Source organism: Natrix helvetica (genome assembly GCF_964273705.1).
Source record: "Natrix helvetica genome assembly, chromosome: 4".
Taxonomy (NCBI): Eukaryota; Metazoa; Chordata; class Lepidosauria; order Squamata; family Natricidae; genus Natrix; species Natrix helvetica.
In genome coordinates this window covers 11781447-11802512 of record NC_138550.1, presented here as the reverse complement: position 1 = coordinate 11802512, position 21066 = coordinate 11781447, and the positions used below count along the sequence as shown (strand labels likewise).

At 43.0% G+C, this 21066-nt stretch overlaps 1 protein-coding gene across 3 annotated transcripts in view; it reads left to right on the top strand.

Annotated features, from left to right (window-relative positions):
* SLC36A4 (solute carrier family 36 member 4) overlaps positions 1-21066 on the top strand; it is a 54370-nt gene that overhangs the window by 1776 nt on the left and 31528 nt on the right. The window contains exons 2-6 of one of the 3 annotated variants that reach the window (XM_081950709.1): positions 9874-9960; positions 13836-13953; positions 14817-14907; positions 15574-15662; positions 17442-17537. In XM_081950709.1, coding sequence (XP_081806835.1) covers positions 13850-13953; positions 14817-14907; positions 15574-15662; positions 17442-17537 — 380 coding nt within the window. In that variant the 5' untranslated portion in view covers positions 9874-9960; positions 13836-13849. Of the gene's footprint in view, positions 1-9262; positions 9961-13835; positions 13954-14816; positions 14908-15573; positions 15663-17441; positions 17538-21066 lie in introns of those variants that run through there. The other 2 variants (XM_081950708.1, XM_081950707.1) reach the window with 2 other exon arrangements.

The window sequence follows — 21066 nt, the reverse complement described above, 5'->3', positions numbered from 1 at the left end:
AGGACTCAGTGGAAAATCACAGGCATTAATGGAAAGGTGTCATCACCCAGGGTTTTGGAAAATTTTGTAAAAGAGGCAGCTGAAAAGTAAATCCTTTCCTTGGTGGCCCACCCACAAAGTCTAACTGTGCAGTATTTTTTTGATAGTGCTAAATCCCTTTTATTTAGTAATGACTGTGAGGATATGTATGTTAAAAGGTGAAGTTGAGTTGAGCAGGACTCCTTGCGACTACATGAACTGGTAGGGTTTTTTTTGGCATCAAGACAGAAACTGTTTGTGGTACTAGGTGGTACCTTGCTCAATAGTAGTAACTGAGAGGGATCATGGAGTACGAGTGGACAACCATCTACGTAAATATGAGCCAGCCATGTGCAGCAGCTGCCAAAAAAGCCAACACAATTCTAGGCTGCATCTACAGAGGGAGAGAATCAAGATCACGTGAAGTGTTAATACCACTTTATAATGCCTTGGTAAGGCCACACCTGGAATACTGCATTCAGTTTTGGTCGCCACGATGTAGAAAAGATGTGGAGACTCTAGAAAGAGTTCAGAGAAGAGCAACAAAGATGATTAGGGGACTGGAGACTAAAACATATGAAGAACGGTTGCAGGAACTGGATATGTCTAGTTTAATGAAAAGAAGGACTAGCAGAGACATGATAGCAGTGTTCCAATATCTCAGGGGTTGCTACAAAGAAGAGGGAGTCAAACTATTCTGCAAAGCACCTGAGGGTAGAACAAAAAGCAATGGGTGGAAACTAATCAAGGAGAGAAGCAACTTAGAACTGAGGAGAAATTTCCTGACAGAACAATTAATCAGTGGAACAGCTTGCCTCCAGAAGTTGTGAATGCCCCAACACTGGAAGTCTTTAAGAACATGTTGGATAGCTATTTGTCTGAAACGGTATAGGGTTTCCTGCCTAGGCAGGGGGTTGGACTAGAAGACCTCCAAGGTCTCTTCCAACTCTGCTATTGTATTGTATAGTTTGTCATTGCTTCCTACTATTCACCATGTATGTCCTTTCTTTTCCCATTTCAAAGTACATGCAGGTAGTCCTTGACTTAATGACCACAGTTGAGCCCAAAATTTCTGTTGTTAAGTGAGACATTTGTTAAATGAGTTTTGCTGCATTTTTATGACTTTTCTTGCCACCGTTGTTAAGCGAATCATTGCCGTTGATAAGCCTGGTTTGTTCAGTGAATCTGGCTTCCCCATTGACTTTGCTTGTCAGAAGGTCACAAAAAGGGATTGCAGGACCTTGGGACACTGTAACCGTCATAAGTATGAGTCAGTTGCCAAGCGTCTGACTTTCGATCATGTGACCATGGGGATGCTGCACCTGTCATAAATGTGAAAAACGGTCATAAGTCACTTTTTTCAGTGCTGTGGTAACTTTGGTCACTAAATGAACCGAGGATTACCTCTATTGTGTTTAGCTCTTTAAATGAGATGGAGAAGCTAGAATGACGGAATCCAGAAGCCAATTTTCTTACATTGTTCAATGAAGTAGACATTTTTCATTTGCAAAAGAGAATGCCTTGCGGGCAAAAAAACGATTATCTCAAAAACTGGCAGAGGAATTCTGGGAATTGAAGTCCACATGTCTTAAAGTTGCCAAGGTCAAGAAATCTTACTCTAGGTCACTTAGGTGAAATAGCATTGCGCTGAGGATAGAATCAGGATAAATCAACCCAGTGTTTCCCTCCAGATCAATGCATAACCATTTTATCACCTCCTTTTGGCTACAGTTCAGCAAGTTCAAATCCAACAGGTTTTAGCATCCTCAAACCCATATTTATCTGTCTTCTCCACTGCGGTGTCAGAGAAGGCCTTGTTAAATTCGTTAATGAGATCAAAGTACACTTACATCCACAGAATTCCCTTGGTCTACTAACATAGGCATTCTGTCATGGAAAGATAAGAAGTTAGTCTCACACGATTTATTTTTGGCAGTTCTACTTCCTTGTATTGGCTTGCTTCTGAACAATTACATGGCTGAATTTTAATTACTAACAAATTAAGCGTAAGTTATTCACTTGAAAAGCACTGTATGAATGAATGAATGAATGAATATTTATTTCTTAGCCGCACCCTCTCCCGAAGGACCCGGGGCGGCGTACAATAAAACATATAAAATACATATCTGAACAAGACATACATATAACAAAGACGTGTACTAAGACGTGTACAAGGAGGAGGTGGGCTGATGGATAAAAACAATTAAAATCACAATATTTAAAAACCCCTAAATAAATAAATAAATTCAATTAAATTACACAGATAAAAAACCCGTCAGGAGCGATATAGTTAGATCATGGTTGAGCCAGGCCAGCTACTTGGAATAGGAGGGTCTTGAGCTTTACACGGAAGGAGCGGAGGTCAGAGGTAGTCCTAATATCCGGAGGGAGGTCATTCCACAGGGCTGGGCCCGCCACAGAGAAGGCTCTACTCCTAGGCGCCGCCCCTCGGCACTGTCTGGTGGACGGCACCTGGAGGAGTCCCTCTCTGTGCGAGCGAATTGGTCGCAGGGATGTATGGGGCAAGATACGATCCCGCAAGTAACTAGGTCCTGAGCCATGGAGCGCTTTAAATATCGTTATCAAAACCTTGAAACGTAATAACAAGCACCACTGTAATTTAAAGAAAAATCCATAGCTGGAAAATTCCTGCTGCTTTTTCAACTAATATGAATATGCAGTTAGTAAAATCAATTTATTATAGGCCTCCAAGTCAGCATCAACCCTTAGAAACTACATAGATAGATCTCCAGGTTGAAGTCAGTAAAGTAGCAAATGTTAAAGAAGCCAAGGTCATAAGCTAGTTTTAAACTAAGGCTTATTAGCATACAGATCCTGATTTATAGTCAAAAATTCAGATGCTTTATGAAAACCTCTGTTCTTAGTTTGATACCTGCTGATTGATGTGGGCGGCAGAATAGGAATAAATTGGATATGCATGCCGATTGCTTCTTCACAAACATTACCCAACAGCGTTTCACTTCATTTATAATCTATAATGCCTTGGTAAGGCCACACCTGGAATACTGCATTCAGTTTTGATTGCCATGATGTAAAAAAGATGTGGAGACTCTAGAAAGAGTACAGAGAAGAGCAACAAAGATGATTAGGGGACTGGAGACTAAAACATATGAGGAACGGTTGCAGGAACTGGGTATGTCTAGTTTAATAGAAAGAAGGACTAGGGGAGACATGATAGCAGTGTTCCAATATCTCAGGGGTTGCCACAAAGAAGGGAGTCAAACTATTCTCCAAGGCACCTGAGGATATAACAAGAAGCAATGGGTGGAAACTAATCAAGGAAAGAAGCAACTTAGAACTGAGGAGAAATTTCCTGACAGTTAGAACAATTAATCAGTGGAACAGCTTGCCTCCAGAAGTTGTGAATGCCCCAACACTGGAAGTCTTTAAGAAGATGTTGGATAGCCATTTGCCTGAAACGGTATAGGGTTTCCTGCCTAGGCAGGGGGTTGGACTAGAAGGCCTCCAAGGTCCCTTCCAACTCTACTATTGTATTGTATTGTATTGTATTGTATTGTATAGATGTTGGATAGTCATTTGTCTGAAGTGGTGTAGGTTTTCCTGCCTACGCAGAGGGTTGGACTAGAAGACCTCCAAGGTCCCTTCCAACTCTATTCTATTCTATTCTATTATTTTGTTCTCTCTCATCTAGTTCATCATATAGTTTAGGCAACATTTGACAATCCTGATTGCTTCTTTGGAGTTCAGTGCTTAAAAAAAACCCAGAAGAGCAGAAGATACTCAGCATAATGATAGTGATACTTTTGCGCCTTGGTGGTGCAGTGGTTAGAGTGAAGTATCGCAGCCTCCTTCTAATGCCTGTCGGTTGCCTGCAATTTGTCAGTTCGAATCTCACTAGGCTCAAGGTTGACTCAGCCTTCCATCTGTCTGAGTTGGGTAAAATGAAGACCCAGATTTTTGGGGGCAATAGGCTGACTGTAAACCGCTTAGAGAGGGCTGTAAAGCACTGTAAAGCGGTATATAAGTCTAAGTGCTATTGCTATTAGGTGAATCACAGGGTATTAAGCAAATCCAGCTTTCCCCCATTTGACGTTGCTTGTCAAGCTGACTCGGAAAGTTACAAGGAGTGATCGCATAACTCCAGGTCACTGCAACTATTGTTAAATACATGCCAGTTGCCAAGTGCCCAACTTTTTATTTTATTTTATTATTTTATTTTATTTTATTTTATTTTATTTTATTATTTTATTTTATTTTATTATTTTATTTTATTTTATTTTATTATTTTATTTTATTATTTTATTTTATTATTTTATTTTATTATTTTATTTTATTATTTTATTTTATTATTTTATTTTATTTTATTTTATTTATTTATCAATCATATGACTGAGGATTCTGCAACAGTCGTAAGTGCACGGACCAGTTATAAATCTGGTTATAAAGCTTTATAAACTAGTTACAAAGCTTTTTCAATGCTTTTGTAATTTCGAATAGTCACCAAATGAATATTTATCCATACAGGTCAACAATCTTAAGTCTGCAGTACCACCAGGAGTAAATAGCAAACTTCTGGTGGAGAGTAGAACTGGAAATCGTATATTCGATCAAATAATTATCATTGACGATTTCTGCAATTATCATGCGTTCCATTCAGAATCCGTCTTTAAAAGAGCTCGGTTTCTGTTAAGTATGCAATGTTAAGCGTAGAGGTTGCGATGACTAAGGATCAGTGACTTAACACTGGTTTGGTAACTGCATTTACTTGTTGAACCAGTTGGGGAATTTGTATAAATGATGCTTACGGTCAAATATGTGTAATCTTCCATCTTTCCAGACTTTTCCACTGCTATCTCTGTAGTCGTCCTTCTCTCCTGGAAAGTCCATCTGTTTCAGCTTTTCATGCCTTTGTGTGATTGCTGCCAATCTACACTTCTAATTATGTTTCCTCAACGGTGATACTGACGACACCAAGCTCAGTAGCAGCTATTGTTGATTCCTTTCCCCCTAAGCACAGCTTTTTCCCATCTCATACGAGTGAACCAACACGAGTGATGTTTACATCCCCTTTTATGAAAGAAACAAACAATGGCAGGTCGGTCTTTCTAGAGGTGGTCCAAGGATTGAGGTTTTTCGGAACAAAATAATCCAGAATGGGAAGTTGTTTGTGGAATTCTACTCAAGATGAGTAGAAGCGTGTTTTTCATATTAGGAACAGCAAATTAATGAAGTGTGTTTGCTCACAACTTACCATGCTGATGACCTATTGCAGTGATGGCTAACATTTTTTCTGCTCGGGTGTCAAAAGGGCACTCATGAGCGCGTGCCCACGCCCATAATGCAATGCCCTCCCCCTCCCCTTGCACATGCATGCACAACCCCCCCAAGCCACCCCCCACGAATGCGCGCAGGCCTCACTGAAGCCTCTGGACTTATGGTAGGCCGGGCAGGCTGGGAGGCCGAAAATCAGCTGGCCAATGTACCCATGCGTGCTGGCAATGTGCATAACATAAGGCAATGTGCCCTCAGATATGGCTCCTCGTGCCATAGGTTCGCTATCATGGACCTATTGTGTTAAAACCATAGTTTACTTTATCGCAGCGGTCCCCAACCTTTCCCGGTTGACGGACTGGTGTGGGGGGAGAGGGGATGGTTCTGTGCTGGAGCTTTGTGTGTGAACCCCCACTGCTCACTCAAGTGAAGCTGCAGGTGCACGTTCTGTCAGAGTACGAATGTTCATAGATTGGAATAGACATGGTACCAGGTCCAGCCAATGGGGACTGTTTGGAAACTGAAACATAGTATTTGTTTGTAGGGGACCATAAGAGACAGTTTGGAGTCTGGGTTAGACTTGCTGAACTTATACATAAAAATTGGTTTGGCGTCTGTAACTTTGCAGCTTCTGTACAATATATGCCCTCTGTATCTCTTACTCTGTAATGACTTGCTTTTATGAATATTGCTTCTATGTTCCTGATTTTGTATGCTGACTTCTGCTGTATGGTATCGTATATGAAAAAGTTTCTTATATAATTGAATCCTGCAGAAGGTCATTTTCTTGTCTGCTGGTTGGATGTGGTGTACAAACGCTGGCACGTTCTCACCCACCATTTTCACAGACAGGTTCTGAATGGGTGCCAGCCCTGTAATGTGTTGCAACTGAAGTATTGGGACCCCTGATTTATAGAGTCCTTTGTGCTTTACACACAGTTTAAATAGGGGGCTGGGTTGGGACAGCATTAAATTGTAACCATGCATACAGTAATCACTGATTTCACACTGTGCTTAGCAAACATTTTAAAAAGCATGAATCACCAGAGATGAACTGATTGGATGGATTTTATAGCAATTCTTGAAGCATTTCATGAAGTAGCATTTCATGTGAAGCATTTCACCAATGCATGGTAACATTTGGCTGTCTTAGCTGAATTATTCTCCTACTTCCCAACGCAAATGAAATCACTTCAAGCCAAACTTGAAAGGTGGGATACAAATCTATGAAGGATTCATCATTTTACAACTCCTACCTGGAACATAATGTGTTCATCTTTCACTTATAATAATAATGATAAGATTTACGTATATCACAGCTATTATGATTTGTACCACAGCTAAAGTGTTCATCAGAAAGCAGGCAGTTCCTCATCTATTTTTATATGCTCTTTCATAAAGCTGTGAGGAAAACCGAAACATTGAGCCAGTTTAAATTAATTGGAATCCTTTTATTAAATATTGCTTTGACAAATAAGTAATTTAAGATTGTTGTTAGTTGCAAAGTCCTGTCTGACCCATCGAGACCCCATGGACAGCCTTCCTGCCCTCTACCATCCTCTGGAGTCCATTTGAGCTCATGCCTACTGCTTCGGTGACTCCATCCATCCACCTCCTTCTCTGTCATCCCCTTCTTCTTTTTCCCTCAATCTTTCCCAGCATTAGGCTCTTCTCCAGTGAGCCCTTCCTTCTCATTAGGTGGCCAAAGTATTTGAGTTTCCTCTTCAGGATCTGACCTTCTAAAGAGCAGTCAGGATTGATCTCCTGTAAGACTGACCGGTTTGATCTCCTTGCAGTCCAAGGGACTTGCAGGAGTCTTCTCCAGCACCATTGTTCAAAGTTCAAATTTAAGATAGGGATCAATTGGAAGCCAGGCACAGTTCCTTGTGATGTCTCTAAACAGAAGTACTGTACTCATAGTGGTTTGTGCAATTCTACTGTGGCTGCAAATAATTAAAATGTGTTTGATTGGTGGGCCTGAATCAATTATCCACATACAATGTGTGCAGAGCCTGGTTTCAGGCACTGCATTAAAATGGAAATCACATGGTTATGGCTGCTAACTTGAGGTTTTTGGGTTTTTTTTTTACACTCTCGTGGAGATCTAAGGTCCAGCTGCACAGCTGGAGGGATGAGAAGTTTTTTTGTTTTGTTTTTAATGACTCAGCTTTGGAGATTACCCGTTTTCAAGTTCTGCATTCCCTGTACGGTTTTATCTCTACTGGCCTGTCTTCAAAACTTACAATTAAATTATTACTCAGGAGTAATAAGTGGCTTTCTGGCCTGACACCCAGGCGGTGTATTTTTGTTTTCATGTCCCTTTTTTAGGTTTTAAGTTGGAGGGCACTGTCTTATTATGTTGCCACAAGAACAGGAAGAAATTGGTCAAATTTAAGTTTTCATAGACCACGCATGCCTGCACGCACACACACACACACACACACACACACACAGCCACAAGACACTCGTAGTTTTTAAAAAGCAGTCCAGGTAACTTTTCAGAGAACATGAGTTTCTGAATTTCAGCGTTTTGTAATTGTATTGACCAGAGAAGTCAAATGTGCTCCCAAAGTGTTAAGCCATAGTTTGTTTAAATGTGATTTATTAAACCACAATTGGCTGCCTTTGTACAATATACTGAGCCACAAATCATGGTTTATATTCTAGGTCCCACACAATTGTCAAAGCCAGTGTTTTAAGATGTGTAGACTTCAACTGATAGTAGAATCCCAGGGAATTCTGGGGGTTGAAGTCCATATGTCTGAAAAATCCTGAGGTTGAGAAACACTGGTTTAAGCCATCCCAAAGGTGCTTTTCCCAAAAGGCAACAGGAGTTTCTTCGGTTTTTTTCCCCTTTGAAAATGTTTTGCTTCTCATCCAGGAAGCTTCTTCAGAACTCAAGAACTGAAGAAGCTTCTTGGATGAGAAGTGAAACATTTTCAAAAGAAAAAAAGCCAAGAAATTCCAGTTGCATTTTGGAAGAAGCATCTTTGGGATGACCGTGACCTCGATCAGGGGTCCCCAACCCCGGGCTGTGGCCCTTTCAGAACCGGGCCGCAGAAGCAGCAGCGAGCGCATGCACAGCTCCACTTACACACACAGTAGGTGGGCAAGCATGCCTGCCACTTGTGCAAATGGAGTTGTGTGCACACTTGTGCTCCTCTGCCACTCACATGAAACCATCCGCTCCCTCCCCCACCGCCGGTCCGCAGAACTGGAAAATGTGGAGACCGTTGACTCAAATCTCAACCAATGATTGAGAATCTCCATAGACCCTGGTTTAAACCAGATGCACAGAAATGCTACGTTATGGCTTTAGCTTGTTGAATGAATCCAGGGATGGGATGAATCTCCCTTCTATATACTCCACTACTTGTGTTCTGTCCCAAACCTCTAATATATACTGACGCAGACTTGGCTGTCTGCCACAACTAAGGAGGGAGATAAGCAACCCCTTGGCTAGGAGCCCAGAAAATTATCTCTATGAAAACAAGGCTTGAACTCACGAAATTCTCCCAATCATTCTCTACGCCTGGATTAGTAAACTGTTGTTTCCTGCAAAATTCCCCTCCCATCTCCCCACCTATAAGCTCTCCGGGAGGGGCCAATCAGTAGCCACCTGTTCCTATTTCCTTCTGTGAGCCTTTTTCCAAAGCTGCTCCCTCCTCCTCTCAGCCCTACACATACCTACCTCAGGGACAGCCTCCCTCTGTTCTTCCTCACTGCTTGCTGACTCAGATGCCACCTGGTGGCCTCTCTAGTCCCTGCTCTGACTCCGAACACCCCCCAGAATCTTCCTCAGCCTCCAGGGCAGTCCTGTTCATCGCTGTCAGATTCCATCAACAGCTCAGTCGGCCACTGTTGGGCCACAACAACTTGAGTATATCCTTTTTTTGTATTTTACAGGCTTGGTCTTCTGGAGCAGAGCAGCTCAGTTGCCAACCAATAAGACTCCTTTCAGGAGTAGAGAGGAAAGGGAAATTGTATCCAAAAAAGAAACTAGCCAAAAATGAAGAGCGAAACAATGAGAGGTAGAAAAGGGAAACTTGGGGGAGAGCCATTCAAATAATCTTATTGAAAAGCGATAGAAAAGATTCAGAAGAAAAGATACAAAACCTATAAAAAGAAGAAAAAGAGAAAAGAAAATCTAGGAATTGGAGATTAGTAGAATGAAATGAAATTAATAGAATGAAATTAAATATTTTAAACATGGTCATATTATGTATCTAATTAGGAAGTGTGTGAGTTATATTAATACTTTTAAGTGTGTGAAGTAATTTTGTTCAATGCTTACTATATAAAAAACTGAATTTGAAGACACATGTTACTTGCAGAAATTAGATGGAAAGGGAATGATGAATTTGGTTTATCTTTAAAGGGAAGAAAAAATAATATTGTTTATGTACACAATAAAAATTAAAAGTTGGAAAATACGAGAAGAAAAGCAATACCGCAAAAATAGGAAATGGAAATATAATGTAAAATATATTATGTATATGTGAAAATGTTAAAGGGGAAATCCAGATCACACTTTGTTCATAAAATAATTTTTAATTATGTAACAAAATAAAAAAAAACTTTGTTTAAAAAAAACTCTCTCAGGATTGTGGCCAGTAACCTGAAGATTCCACCAAGCTCCACCCCCTTGTCCGCCATGTTCCATCAAGCCCCGCCCCCTGTCTAGAGTAGGTGAGGACTTTTTGCATTCAGAGCTGGTAACCATAGAAACACCACTCTGTGACCAGGTCCTATTGTATGTAGGTCTTTGGGTTCTCCTTATGGCCAGGAGCTGAACATCACTTAACATGTGATGTTCACAGGTGCTGATGAGAAATACTCAACCAAGTTTACCTGTAAGTCTAGAACAGGGGTGTCAAACTGGATTTCTTCCAGGGCCAGATCAGCATTGGAGTTCTCCATTGGCCGGGGGGGGGGGGGGGGATGGATGCCGCCTGCAGCACTTACAATACAATACAATAGTAGAGTTGGAAGGGACCTTGGAGGTCTTCTAGTCCAACCCCCTGCCTAGGCAGGAAACCCTATACCGTTCCAGACAAATGGCTATCCAACATCTTCTTAAAGACTTCCAGTGTTGGGGCATTCACAACTTCTGGAGGCAAGCTGTTCCACTGATTAATTGTTCTCACTGTCAGGAAGTTTCTCCTCAGTTCTAAGTTGCTTCTCTCCTTGATTAGTTTCCACCCATTGTTTCTTGTTCTGTCCTCAGGTGCCTTGGAGAATAGCTTGACTCCCTCTTCTTTGTGGCAACCCCTGAGATATTGGAACACTGCTATCATGTCTCCCCTAGTCCTTCTTTCTCTTAAGCTAGACATACCTAGTTCCTGCAACCGTTCTTCATATGTTTTAGTCTCCAGTCCCCTAATCATCTTCGTTGCTCTTCTCTGCACTCTTTCTAGAGTCTCCACATCTTTTTTACATCGTGGCGACCAGAACTGGATGGAGTATTCCAAGTGTGGCCTTACCAAGGCATTATAAAGTGGTATTAACACTTCACGTGATCTTGATTCTATCCCTCTGTTGATGCTTTTCTGGCAGCTGCTGCACACTGCTGGCTCATATTTAAATGGTTGTCCACTAGAACTCCAAGATCCCTTTCACAATTACTACTATTGAGCACAGTACCACCTATACCTGTGCATTCCGTTTTTGTTGCCTAAATGTAGAACCTTACTCTTTTCACCATTGAATTTCATTTTATTAGATAGTGCCCAATGTTCAAGTTTGTCAAGATCCTTCTGTACAAAGTACAGAAGGTACACAAGATCCTTCTGTACTTTGCCAGCCAAAACGGGGCACGAGGAGCCCACCCGCATGTGGTAACGCCGGTGCCCAATTTTGACTGTCAGAGTGCTGCAGGAGGCCATCCAGGCCGAAAACGGGGCAGCACGGGCTGATCCTTTGCTATTTCCAGGCCAGCCCCACGGGCCAGATTTAAGCACCCCGAGGGCCGGATGCGCCCCCGGGCCTTGAGTTTGACACCCCTGGTCTAGAAGGAAATGAACTAGAAGGATGATGTGGGGTGAAGGAAACATAGGGTCAAGTTATGTATGCTATATATTATTTTAGTTTGGGGGGAGATAACTTGGGAAAATAATGGGGAGATCTGAAGGAGATGTTGGCACCAGCATCCACAGGGGACTTAAAAGAGACAAGATGGTACTTTAAGTTGATGTAATACTCAGTGTATATAAGAGGGAAAGGCCTTCCATTGAAATGCTACAACTACCATCTTGCCTTTTCTTTTTTTTAGCACAGATGCCTCTGAATATTGAGCTTTAAAAAGGGTAAAAGACTAGGACAGTGATGGCAAACCTTTTCGACACCGAGTGCCCTAACCGGAACGCATGTATGTGCGCATATGCTGGAGTCCCGGAAACCCGAAGACTAGCTGGCTGGCACGCTTGCCTGTTTTTTTTTTTTTTCAGGCCATTTTCCACCCCGGAAAACAGCCAGAAAAATGGCTTGTTTTGACCATTTTTGACCATTTTACGGGCGGTTTTCAGGCCATTTTCCAGCCCGCAAAGACCATCTGGCCGGTGCACATGTGTGCACCAGAAACAAGAAGAGCAGCTGGCGATGGCACGCATGCCCACAGAGAGGGCTCTGCGTGTCACCTCTGGCAAACGTCCCGTAGGTTCGCCATCACGGGACTAGGATAAGGAGTATGTGGCTAGGAGTAGGACTGTGAGAAACAACTGGGATTGAACTGTTTTGAATTCAAAATACTCTGCTTCAGTGGTGGATTGCAGACGGTACGGCCCGGTACGGCCGTACTGGTGCCTGCCGGGAGCACCGGGAACCATTCCGGTACAGTGCTCTGGAGGGCTCATCCCCAGGATTGTTCATTGTGATTATTGATTGTTTTCCCTCGCTATTACTGATTTCGTTAGTTTTAATTGTGGCTGCTTCAATTTATATGCTTTGCTTCGTGTTGCTCTTCCTATAAATGGCAGAGATTCAGTTTTGATTATAGTGGGTGTGTAAAATAAATAATACAGATAGTCCTTGACTTACAACTCTAACTTGGGCTACTTGTTATGGCCCTAAGTCGTGAAGCGGGTCACCCAAGTGAATGATTCAATTTTACTACCTTTGTTGCAGTGGTTGCTTTTTTTTTTAAATATATTTTTATTATTTTTACATTTAAAAACAATGCAATACCGCGGAGTTGGAGTGACCATACATTCACATTATATACAGCTAATTTCAACCATTAACAGTTAAACTACTTGATACATTGTCTATCCTTCTGTCCAATCACAATATATACAGTTTGTTCCAGTCTTGTCATCTTGTCTTATACCAATCATAAAATCTGTTCCATACCTCAAAATATTCTGATTCCCCTTTATTTTTAAGTTCAAGAGAGAGCCTATCTGCTTCCGCACAGGCCAACACTTTTCTGATTATATCTAGCTCTGACGATGTATTTTCTTTTTTCCAATACTGTGCATAGGTTATGCGCGCTGCAGTGGTTGTTAAGCGAACACCACTATTGTTCAATGAACCCATTGTTCACTTCGGGAAGTTTTTTTCTGAAAACCGGAAGTAAACGTTAGTTTGCAATCTAAAATGTTGTAAACCGTGATCATGTGACCACAGGAGGTGGCAAACGTCTGTAAAGGTGGACCAATTGTCCAATCCCTGATATTTGGTCATGTGACCGGGGGCGGGGGTGGGGGGCTGGCCATGAGAACTTCAGAACCAGGTTGTAAATAGCCCTGGGAAGGTCTGTCATAACTTTGAACAGTTGTTAAACAACCAGTTGTAAGTCAAGGCTTACCTGTACTACCTGGATGCAGAATTTGACAAGGAGTCTTGGAGAGTCACAAACCAATTAAGCGAACTAATTGTCTCCTGCAAACTCCACTCCCGCTTCGCTCCTCTTTTATTTCCTCTGGGAGGGGCCATTCACCGTCCACCTGTGGCCTTACTCCCAAGTCGACCCCTGTTCTTTAGCTATTCCCTTCGTCTGGCAACTCTGCGCATGCGCACACTGGGAACAGGCTCCAGCTGTTTGTCTGCCTCACTGATGTCTGACTCTGAAGGCAGCTGTTAACTGGCATATGGCCCTGGCCCCCTTTCTGCCTCCGACACAGAGCCTTCATCAGAGCCTTCCCCCGACTTCTTCTTCCCATGTTCTTCCCCAACCTCCTCATTGTCCGAATCTCCTGCTACCTCCGTTGGTGGGCTAGAACAGTTACTATACCTTAAACTATCTTTTTAACATTTAGGGTATCTCAAATCACTTGGACTTCAGTTGTAAATCCTGCAAACGATAGACGTTTCCCACTTCATATGTTATTCTATGAACCAAAATAAGCGGATTTGTTGACTTTAGGGGAACATAAAAAAGGAAAATCCGCAGCACTCCTACAAAAGGAATTAAACTCGATTGGGAAACAGCACTTCAAAGCAGAATTAACCAGGGAAGTGATTTTTATAACGATAACTGGTATTAATGCTCTAAAAGGAAAACTGATGGGGATCTGAAGACATTCTTAGGTACTATACTCAGTAACATAGAACATTTTGTTTTAAAGTCGACCTGGAAGTAATGAAGCCTTTAATAGAAGACCAGAGTTCAGATGAAGAACATGACAACGAAACAGATTTACTGCCGGCAGAGAAGAAATATCAGCTTGATCAGGAAGGCATTACGTATGTACTCCAGTCCCATGTATTTACAATAACCTCCTGGCCCTTTCAAGACTTCTATGAGACTAGATCCGTGATGGCGAACCTACGGTTGGCACAGGTGGCATGCGCAGCCCTCTCTGTGGGCATGCCAGCCATCGCCTCAGCTCAGCTCCACTGCGCATGCGCACACGCCTACGCCTCAGCTGATTTTCAGGACCCTGCTGCACATGTGCGGGGGAGGGCGCATGCGGGAGCGTCTTCAGGGAGGCCTGTTGGTCCCAAAATGGGCAATGTGGGGGGTGGCCCCTCCGTGGCCCGTTTTTGGTCCCAGGAGGCTTCAGGAAGGCCTGCTAGCCCGCCAAAACAGGGCATCGGGAGGGGGGGTTGTGCACATTTGTGGGGGGGAGGGGGGAGCATGGAGGGTTGCACGCACATGCACAGGGGGGCACAGGGGTGTGTGTCACGCACACATTGCATTATGGGTGCGGGCACACCATTGGTGGGTTCCGGATCCCGTTCCAACCGGTACAGTATTGTGCATGCGTCTTAGCTCCCCCGTGAGCCTCCATGATGCTCTAGCTGCTCAGCGGAGCGTCGCACAGGAGCTGTACGCACCGTGCATGTGCGGGGAAGCGCAGAAGACTTAAAAGACCGGTAAGGAGCTCAGTTGGGGGGTTGGCCCTCCGGAGCACCGTACCGGAACGGTATCCGGTGCTCCGGGCTGGCTCCGGTACGCCCGTACTGGGGCGTAGCGCTTGCAACCTACCACTGGGGCACACGTGTACATGCTTTTGGCACACTACAACAAAAAGTTTAGCTATCACTGGACTAGATGATTCACCCCGTCACCCCGTGATATTTTGGGTTTTTCTTTTCCTTTTCAGATTTGTTCAAACGCTCACTCACATCCTTAAAGGAAACATTGGGACAGGACTTCTGAGCCTCCCTCTTGCAATAAAAAATGCAGGCATTCTGGTAAGTTTTACTCAGATCCCAGCAATAAACTGTTGAGAGTGAGTTGTTGCGATCTGCCACAAAATGCCCGGGTTCACATAACACATAAGGCAATGGGGGGAGACTCAGCATATTAAGAGCCGTGGTGGCGCAATGGTTAGAATGCAGTACTGCAGGCTACTTCTACTGCCTATCGGCTGCCTGCAATTTGCCAGTTTGATTCTCACCGGCTCAAGGTCGACTCAGCCTTCCATCCTTCCGACATGGGTAAATGAGGACCCAGATTGTTGAGGGCAATATGCTGACTCTGTAACTCCAGAGTCTGGGGGAGGCCGTTTTTGCCCTCCCGGAGGCTTGGGGAAAACCTCCGGAGCCTGGAGAGGGTGAAAAACGGGCCTGCCAGAAGTTCTGGAAGTCCGGAAACGCGCTTGTTCCCAGCTTCCGGAGAGTCTCCAGAGTCCGGGGGAGGCTGTTTTTGCCCTCCGGGAGGCTTGGGGAAAATCTCCGGAGCCTGGGGAGGGTGAAAACGCCCACCCCTGCCATGAGGAGGCCGAATAGGCCACAGCCCCCATGGCCACACCCATCCATCAACTGGGCAGACAACCGGTTGCTAAAAAATTTCAATCCTACCCCTGCGCCTTACTCTTTGTAAATTGGTTGCTAAACTTTGTTCCTTCTCTCATGCAGGTTGGACCAATCAGTCTTCTCTTCATTGGAATTATATCAGTTCACTGCATGCACATTTTGGTACGATGCAGCCAGTATCTATCTGTCAGGTTAGTATGTAGCTATCTTATTTTGCCGATGTCGCTTCTGCCCTTGAAATCCACCTGCCAAATATTCTCAGCCTATATGTCTATGTAGGACATTAGGTTTTTAGGGATAGGCTCTTTCTTTGCAGCTGCTATGGGGAAAAAAAAGCTATTAGCAGGTTAGATTTGTGGGCTTGTTTTGTTTTATAGTGTATTGCTTTGCTCTGTACCATGTGGATTAATGGAGTCACTGTGCCCGCCATATTTCTCTGCTGGTTGTAGGAGAGGAAACATTTTTTTCCCTCTGGGATTTGCTTATATAGAAACCAAACAGGCTGGCAGAAGGAATTCAGAAATCTGTCCCCTTCTTACCAGTCTGTTCACTTGCATGAAATTCCTGGTCACCATGTGTTTGATTACCTTGATAAATTTGAAGTATTATTTCCTTTGTGCTTTTCTGGACTTTGTTTTTTCCCCTCTTTTTCTTTCTCTACTCTCTGTCCCGCAAGAGTAGACTATGTCTACTCTCGGGAGGATGCTTGCATTTTCTTGGCTTAACTTTATCCAGCTTCCATGACTCTCTTTTCTCTTAATAGATTGGAAGAGGTCATCTGGCAGCCTGGGGTGAGGTATCATCAATAGGCTAATGAAATTTGTTTATACAACTCTGTCTGGATAGGGAGAAACAGGCTTAGATCAATTTCTACCAGGTAATTCTGGATTCAGAAATAGCTGAACCCAGATATAGAGATAAATAGATAGATAGATAGATAGATAGATAGATAGATAGATAGATAGATAGATACTTAGATAAATACAGATAGATAGATAATATATAGTTTCTCTCTCTCTCTCTCTCTCTCTCTCTAAAAATCTAAATCAATCAATCAATCTACCTACCTACTTACCCACCCACCGACCTACCCACCCACCCATCCATCCATCCATCCATCCATCCATCCATCCATCCACCCATCCATCCAGCGATATCCATCCATCTATCCATCTATCCATCTATCTATCTATCTATCTATCTATCTATCTATCTATCTATCTATCTATCTATCTATCTATCTATCTATCTATCTATCTATCTATCTATCTTTATATAGAATAATAATCTATGCCATCCAGGATAATAATTGCTCCCTCTTTGAGAGAGATGAATAATTCAAAAATGTATTTAGATGATAGAGATTATGTAAACTGTCTATCTGTCTGTCGTCTGTCCTATTTTTGAATTGTCCATCTCCCTCAAAGAGGTGGCAATTATCCTTCTGGATGGCATAGTTCTTCTCCAGGTGAAGCTGACTTGCAGCCTGGAGGTCCTTCTGCATTTAAGGCTTCTGCAAAACAATAGATGGAAAGCCACACCCAAGAGATCCTTTGTGTAATTTCATCTTGTGTGCCAATACCAGACATCCTTGGATCAAGAGACTTTACTCATACCTTGCAATGTTACATCTGGAATGCTGAAACTTGGTAAACAAGGGGCAGCCCTTGAAGATTATCTGCAACCTATTTCTAGGACTGTATGCTCTGCCTTGAATAAAGTCTAGGAGAGGTCTTGCTGGGGAATACTCTGTTCAGAGACTTTCCCAGCGATGCCCCCAACTCCCCTTCTTGGTACCACTGAGAGTAGCCAGACTTCTCTCTCTTATTGCATTTTTGTTTTAATCTTTTTAGATCAATCCTGTGAGCTGCTCGGAGTCTCTGAAAAATTGCAGCAGCGAACGAACAGCTTGATCTTCTTTTTTTTTGTCTATTGGAGGAGAAATAATTAACTTTTCTTGTTCTTGATAGATTGAAAATACCTTTCTTAGGGTATAGTGACACCATTAGCCATGCCATGGAAACGTGTCCCTTTCACTTATTACAGAAACGATCATCTTGGGGAAGGTAAGAACTGTTTTTGCACGGACTCACTTATTTTTAATGCGGAGAATTATGCAGCCTTCAGGTTCCGCAATAACAGGGATTAGAATGGGTGGGGTCTGACCAGACCCCCCGTCTCTGTCTGAAAAGGAAAATCCCTGTTACATTGCCATGATCAGAATGATTTATTATGCCTAGAGATGGTATTCAGCCAGTTCGGACTGGTTCAGGCGAACTGGTAGCGGAGATTGTGGGTGGGCTTGCCCACCCGCCCTAGCTCTATGGCGCCCTATTTAGCCACGTTTTTGAGGCCGGGCACATGTGTGGAAGGCACACATGCAAGCAAAGTGCATGCACGGAAGGCTGGGCACATGTGTGGATGGTGTGCACTTGTGGCAAACCAGTGATAAAAATAAGTGAAACCCACTTCTGACTATGTCCACTTAGGAGGGCTGCAGTTCTTACAGAATTGGACAATGTCATGTTGGGAAGTTAGACCATACATATTCTCCTTTCTCTACCCCTGTTCTGTAGCTTTTCTCTCTTACCAAACAACCTCTCTGCAACCCTTGAGGCTAGGGATAGAAACACAAAGTGCCACCTGAAAACAGTTGCTATGTTCTGGATGTGTTGTGACTGAATAAACTTGATTTATTGAGCCAGGTATGGCCTATGGCTGTATATAAACCCAATCAGTAAGTTATGAATTCAAACTGATTAAGAACCAGCAGACGTGATGTGACTTTTAGAAGCATTGCCAGTTAGATATACCATATTTTTTGGAGTATAAGGCGCTCCAAAGTATAAGATGCACCTAGCTTTTGGGGAGGAAAACAAGAAAAAAAAATCTGCCTCCCAGCAATTTGCCTCCTTGCAGAAAATAGCCTGTTTCAGCTTCAGCACAGCCTGATTAGCACAAGCAGCTGATTTTCGGTTGGATCGGCCTCTACCATCAGCTGTTTCAGGCTGCAGGGATTGCGATAGCCTATTGCCGCCTCTGGGTGCTCCATTTCCGGCCTCTGCATCCCGTTTTCAGACTCCGCATGCCCCATTTTCGGCCTCAGCACGCTCCATTTTCCGCCTATTGCAGGCGGCGGGGATCAGAATAGGCTGAAAATGGGGCACGCTGAGGCCAAAAATGGGGTGCATAGAGGCCAAAAATGGGATGCGGAGGCTGAAAATGGGACGCACAGAGGCAGCAATAAGCAATGGCAATCCCTGCAGCCTGAAACAGCTGATGGTCGCGAAGCCGATCCAACCAACAATCAGCTGCTTGTGCTAATCAGGCTGTGCTGAAACTGAAATTGAAACAGGCTGTTTGCTGCAAGGAGGCAAATTGCTGGGAGGCAGAGGCCAAGGGGTGGGGGCCGGCGGGTGGGCGGGGCTACATTCGGTGTATAAGACGCACCCAAATTTTTACCCTCTTTTAGGGGGAGAAAGTGCGTTTTATAATCTGAAATATATGGTATTTAATCTGCCTTAATCATCACATGGTGTATCTTTGGAATGTGAGGGAAAGGGAAGACCAGGCATTATTTTGCTTAGTTTAATCCTGGCTTTAAGTTTGTTGATTGAGGAAAGCATGAATCTCGCCACTCTATACTCAAAGTTCAGAAATCAAAAATTACATATCACGGTGAGTCAAAATTAAGTTGATGATATGCATGGTGGCTTAGCATAGAGTGGGAAACCCACAAGCCGCGTTCAGCATCCCATTGCCCCATTTCATCTCCCAAGAATTTTGCCAAGGACGAAAATCTGTTTTGCTATTTAAATCATCTCAACCCTGCAAAGTTTTGGCTCTGTCCACCCTAGTGAATTTATGGTGGACAACCAATTCAATATGAGCCAACAGTGCAACCAAAAAAGCCAGTGCAATTCTAAGTTTCATTAACAGAGAGATACAATCAGGATCAAGTGAGGTACTAATACTACCCTATAAAGCCTTAGTAAGACCACACCTAGAGTACTGCATCCAGTTTTGGTCACCACAGTATTAAAAAAAGATGTTGAGACTCTAGAAAAAAGTGTAGAGAAGAGCAACCAGGATGATTAGGGGACTGGAGGCTAAAACATACGATGAACGGTTGCAGGAACTGGACATGTCTAGTTTAATGAAAAGAAGGGGAGACTAGTGTTCCAATGTTTGAGGGGCTGACAGAGAGGGAGGGGTCAAACTATTTTCCAAGGCACCTGAAGGCCAGATAAGGAGTAATGGAATTGAAACATCAAGAAGAGATTCAATGTAGAAATAAGGAGAAATTTTGTGATAGTGAGAGCAATCAACCAATGGAACAGCTTGCTTTTGGAAGTTGTAGGAGCTTCATCACTGGAAGCTTTTAAGAAGAGACTGGACTGCCATCTGTCAGACATGGTGTAGGGTCTGCTTGGGTGGGGGATTGGACTAGATGACCTACAAGGTCCCTTCCAACTCTGTTAATCTATAATCTTTGAAGAGTATATAGCTGCAAAATACAATTACGTACTCCCATATTCCTCTTTTTTTCAACTAGTAGGATATAATAAATAATAATAATAAACTTTAATTTATAGACCGCACCCTTTCCTAAACAGGACTCGGGGCGGTGTACAGACATATTAAAACAATGTAAATACAAAAATATAGGTAAATATACACAAATAGACAGAGGAGGTAGGTTATACACTGTACAATAGATTAAAATTCAAATATAAATTAAAATTACCCTTAAAAATTACCCCAAAATAAGGTGTTTGCCAGGAGGTTGAAGGTGGGACTATAAATCAGCCAGGCCAGCTAATTGGAACAGGTGGGTCCATATTTTGCATTCCTTCTGCCTAAAGCAATAAACAGGCTAGAAATGTTCTGAAAACAGTCCAGTGTCATTAGCAGCAGAAAATCAAGATGCTAATTAAAATACTGCCTTCAAAATACAAACCATTTCAATTTTGTTTGAATAACCTGCATAAATAATAATAATACAATACAATAATACAATAGTAGAGTTGGAAGGGACCTTGGAGGTCTTCTAGTCCAACCCCCTGCCTAGGCAGGAAACCCTATACCGTTTCAGACAAATAGCTATCCAACATCTTCTTAAAGACTTCCAGTGTTGGGGCATTCACAACTTCTGGAGGCAAGCTGTTCCACTGATTAATTGTTCTCACTGTCAGGAAATTTCTCCTCAGTTCTAAGTTGCTTCTCTCCTTGATTAGTTTCCACCCATTGCTTCTTGTTCTACCCTCAGGTGCTTTGGAGAATAGTTTGACTCCCTCTTCTTTGTGGCAACCTCTGAGATATTGGAATAATGCTATCATGTCTCCCCTAGTCCTTCTTTCTCTTAAGCTAAACATACCCAGTTCCTGCAACCGTTCTTCATATGTTTTAGTCTCCAGTCCCCTAATCATCTGCTAATCCAAGGCAGGGTGAAACGGGTGAAATCTGCTAATCCAAGGCAGGGTGAAACGAGGCCATCTAAAAAAGAGTATTAACTGATCTATTGGAGATATAAACCAATAGATGCCTTTAAAACAAATCAGTAAGCACTGTTTCAAAGGATTATCTTTTCAGTGT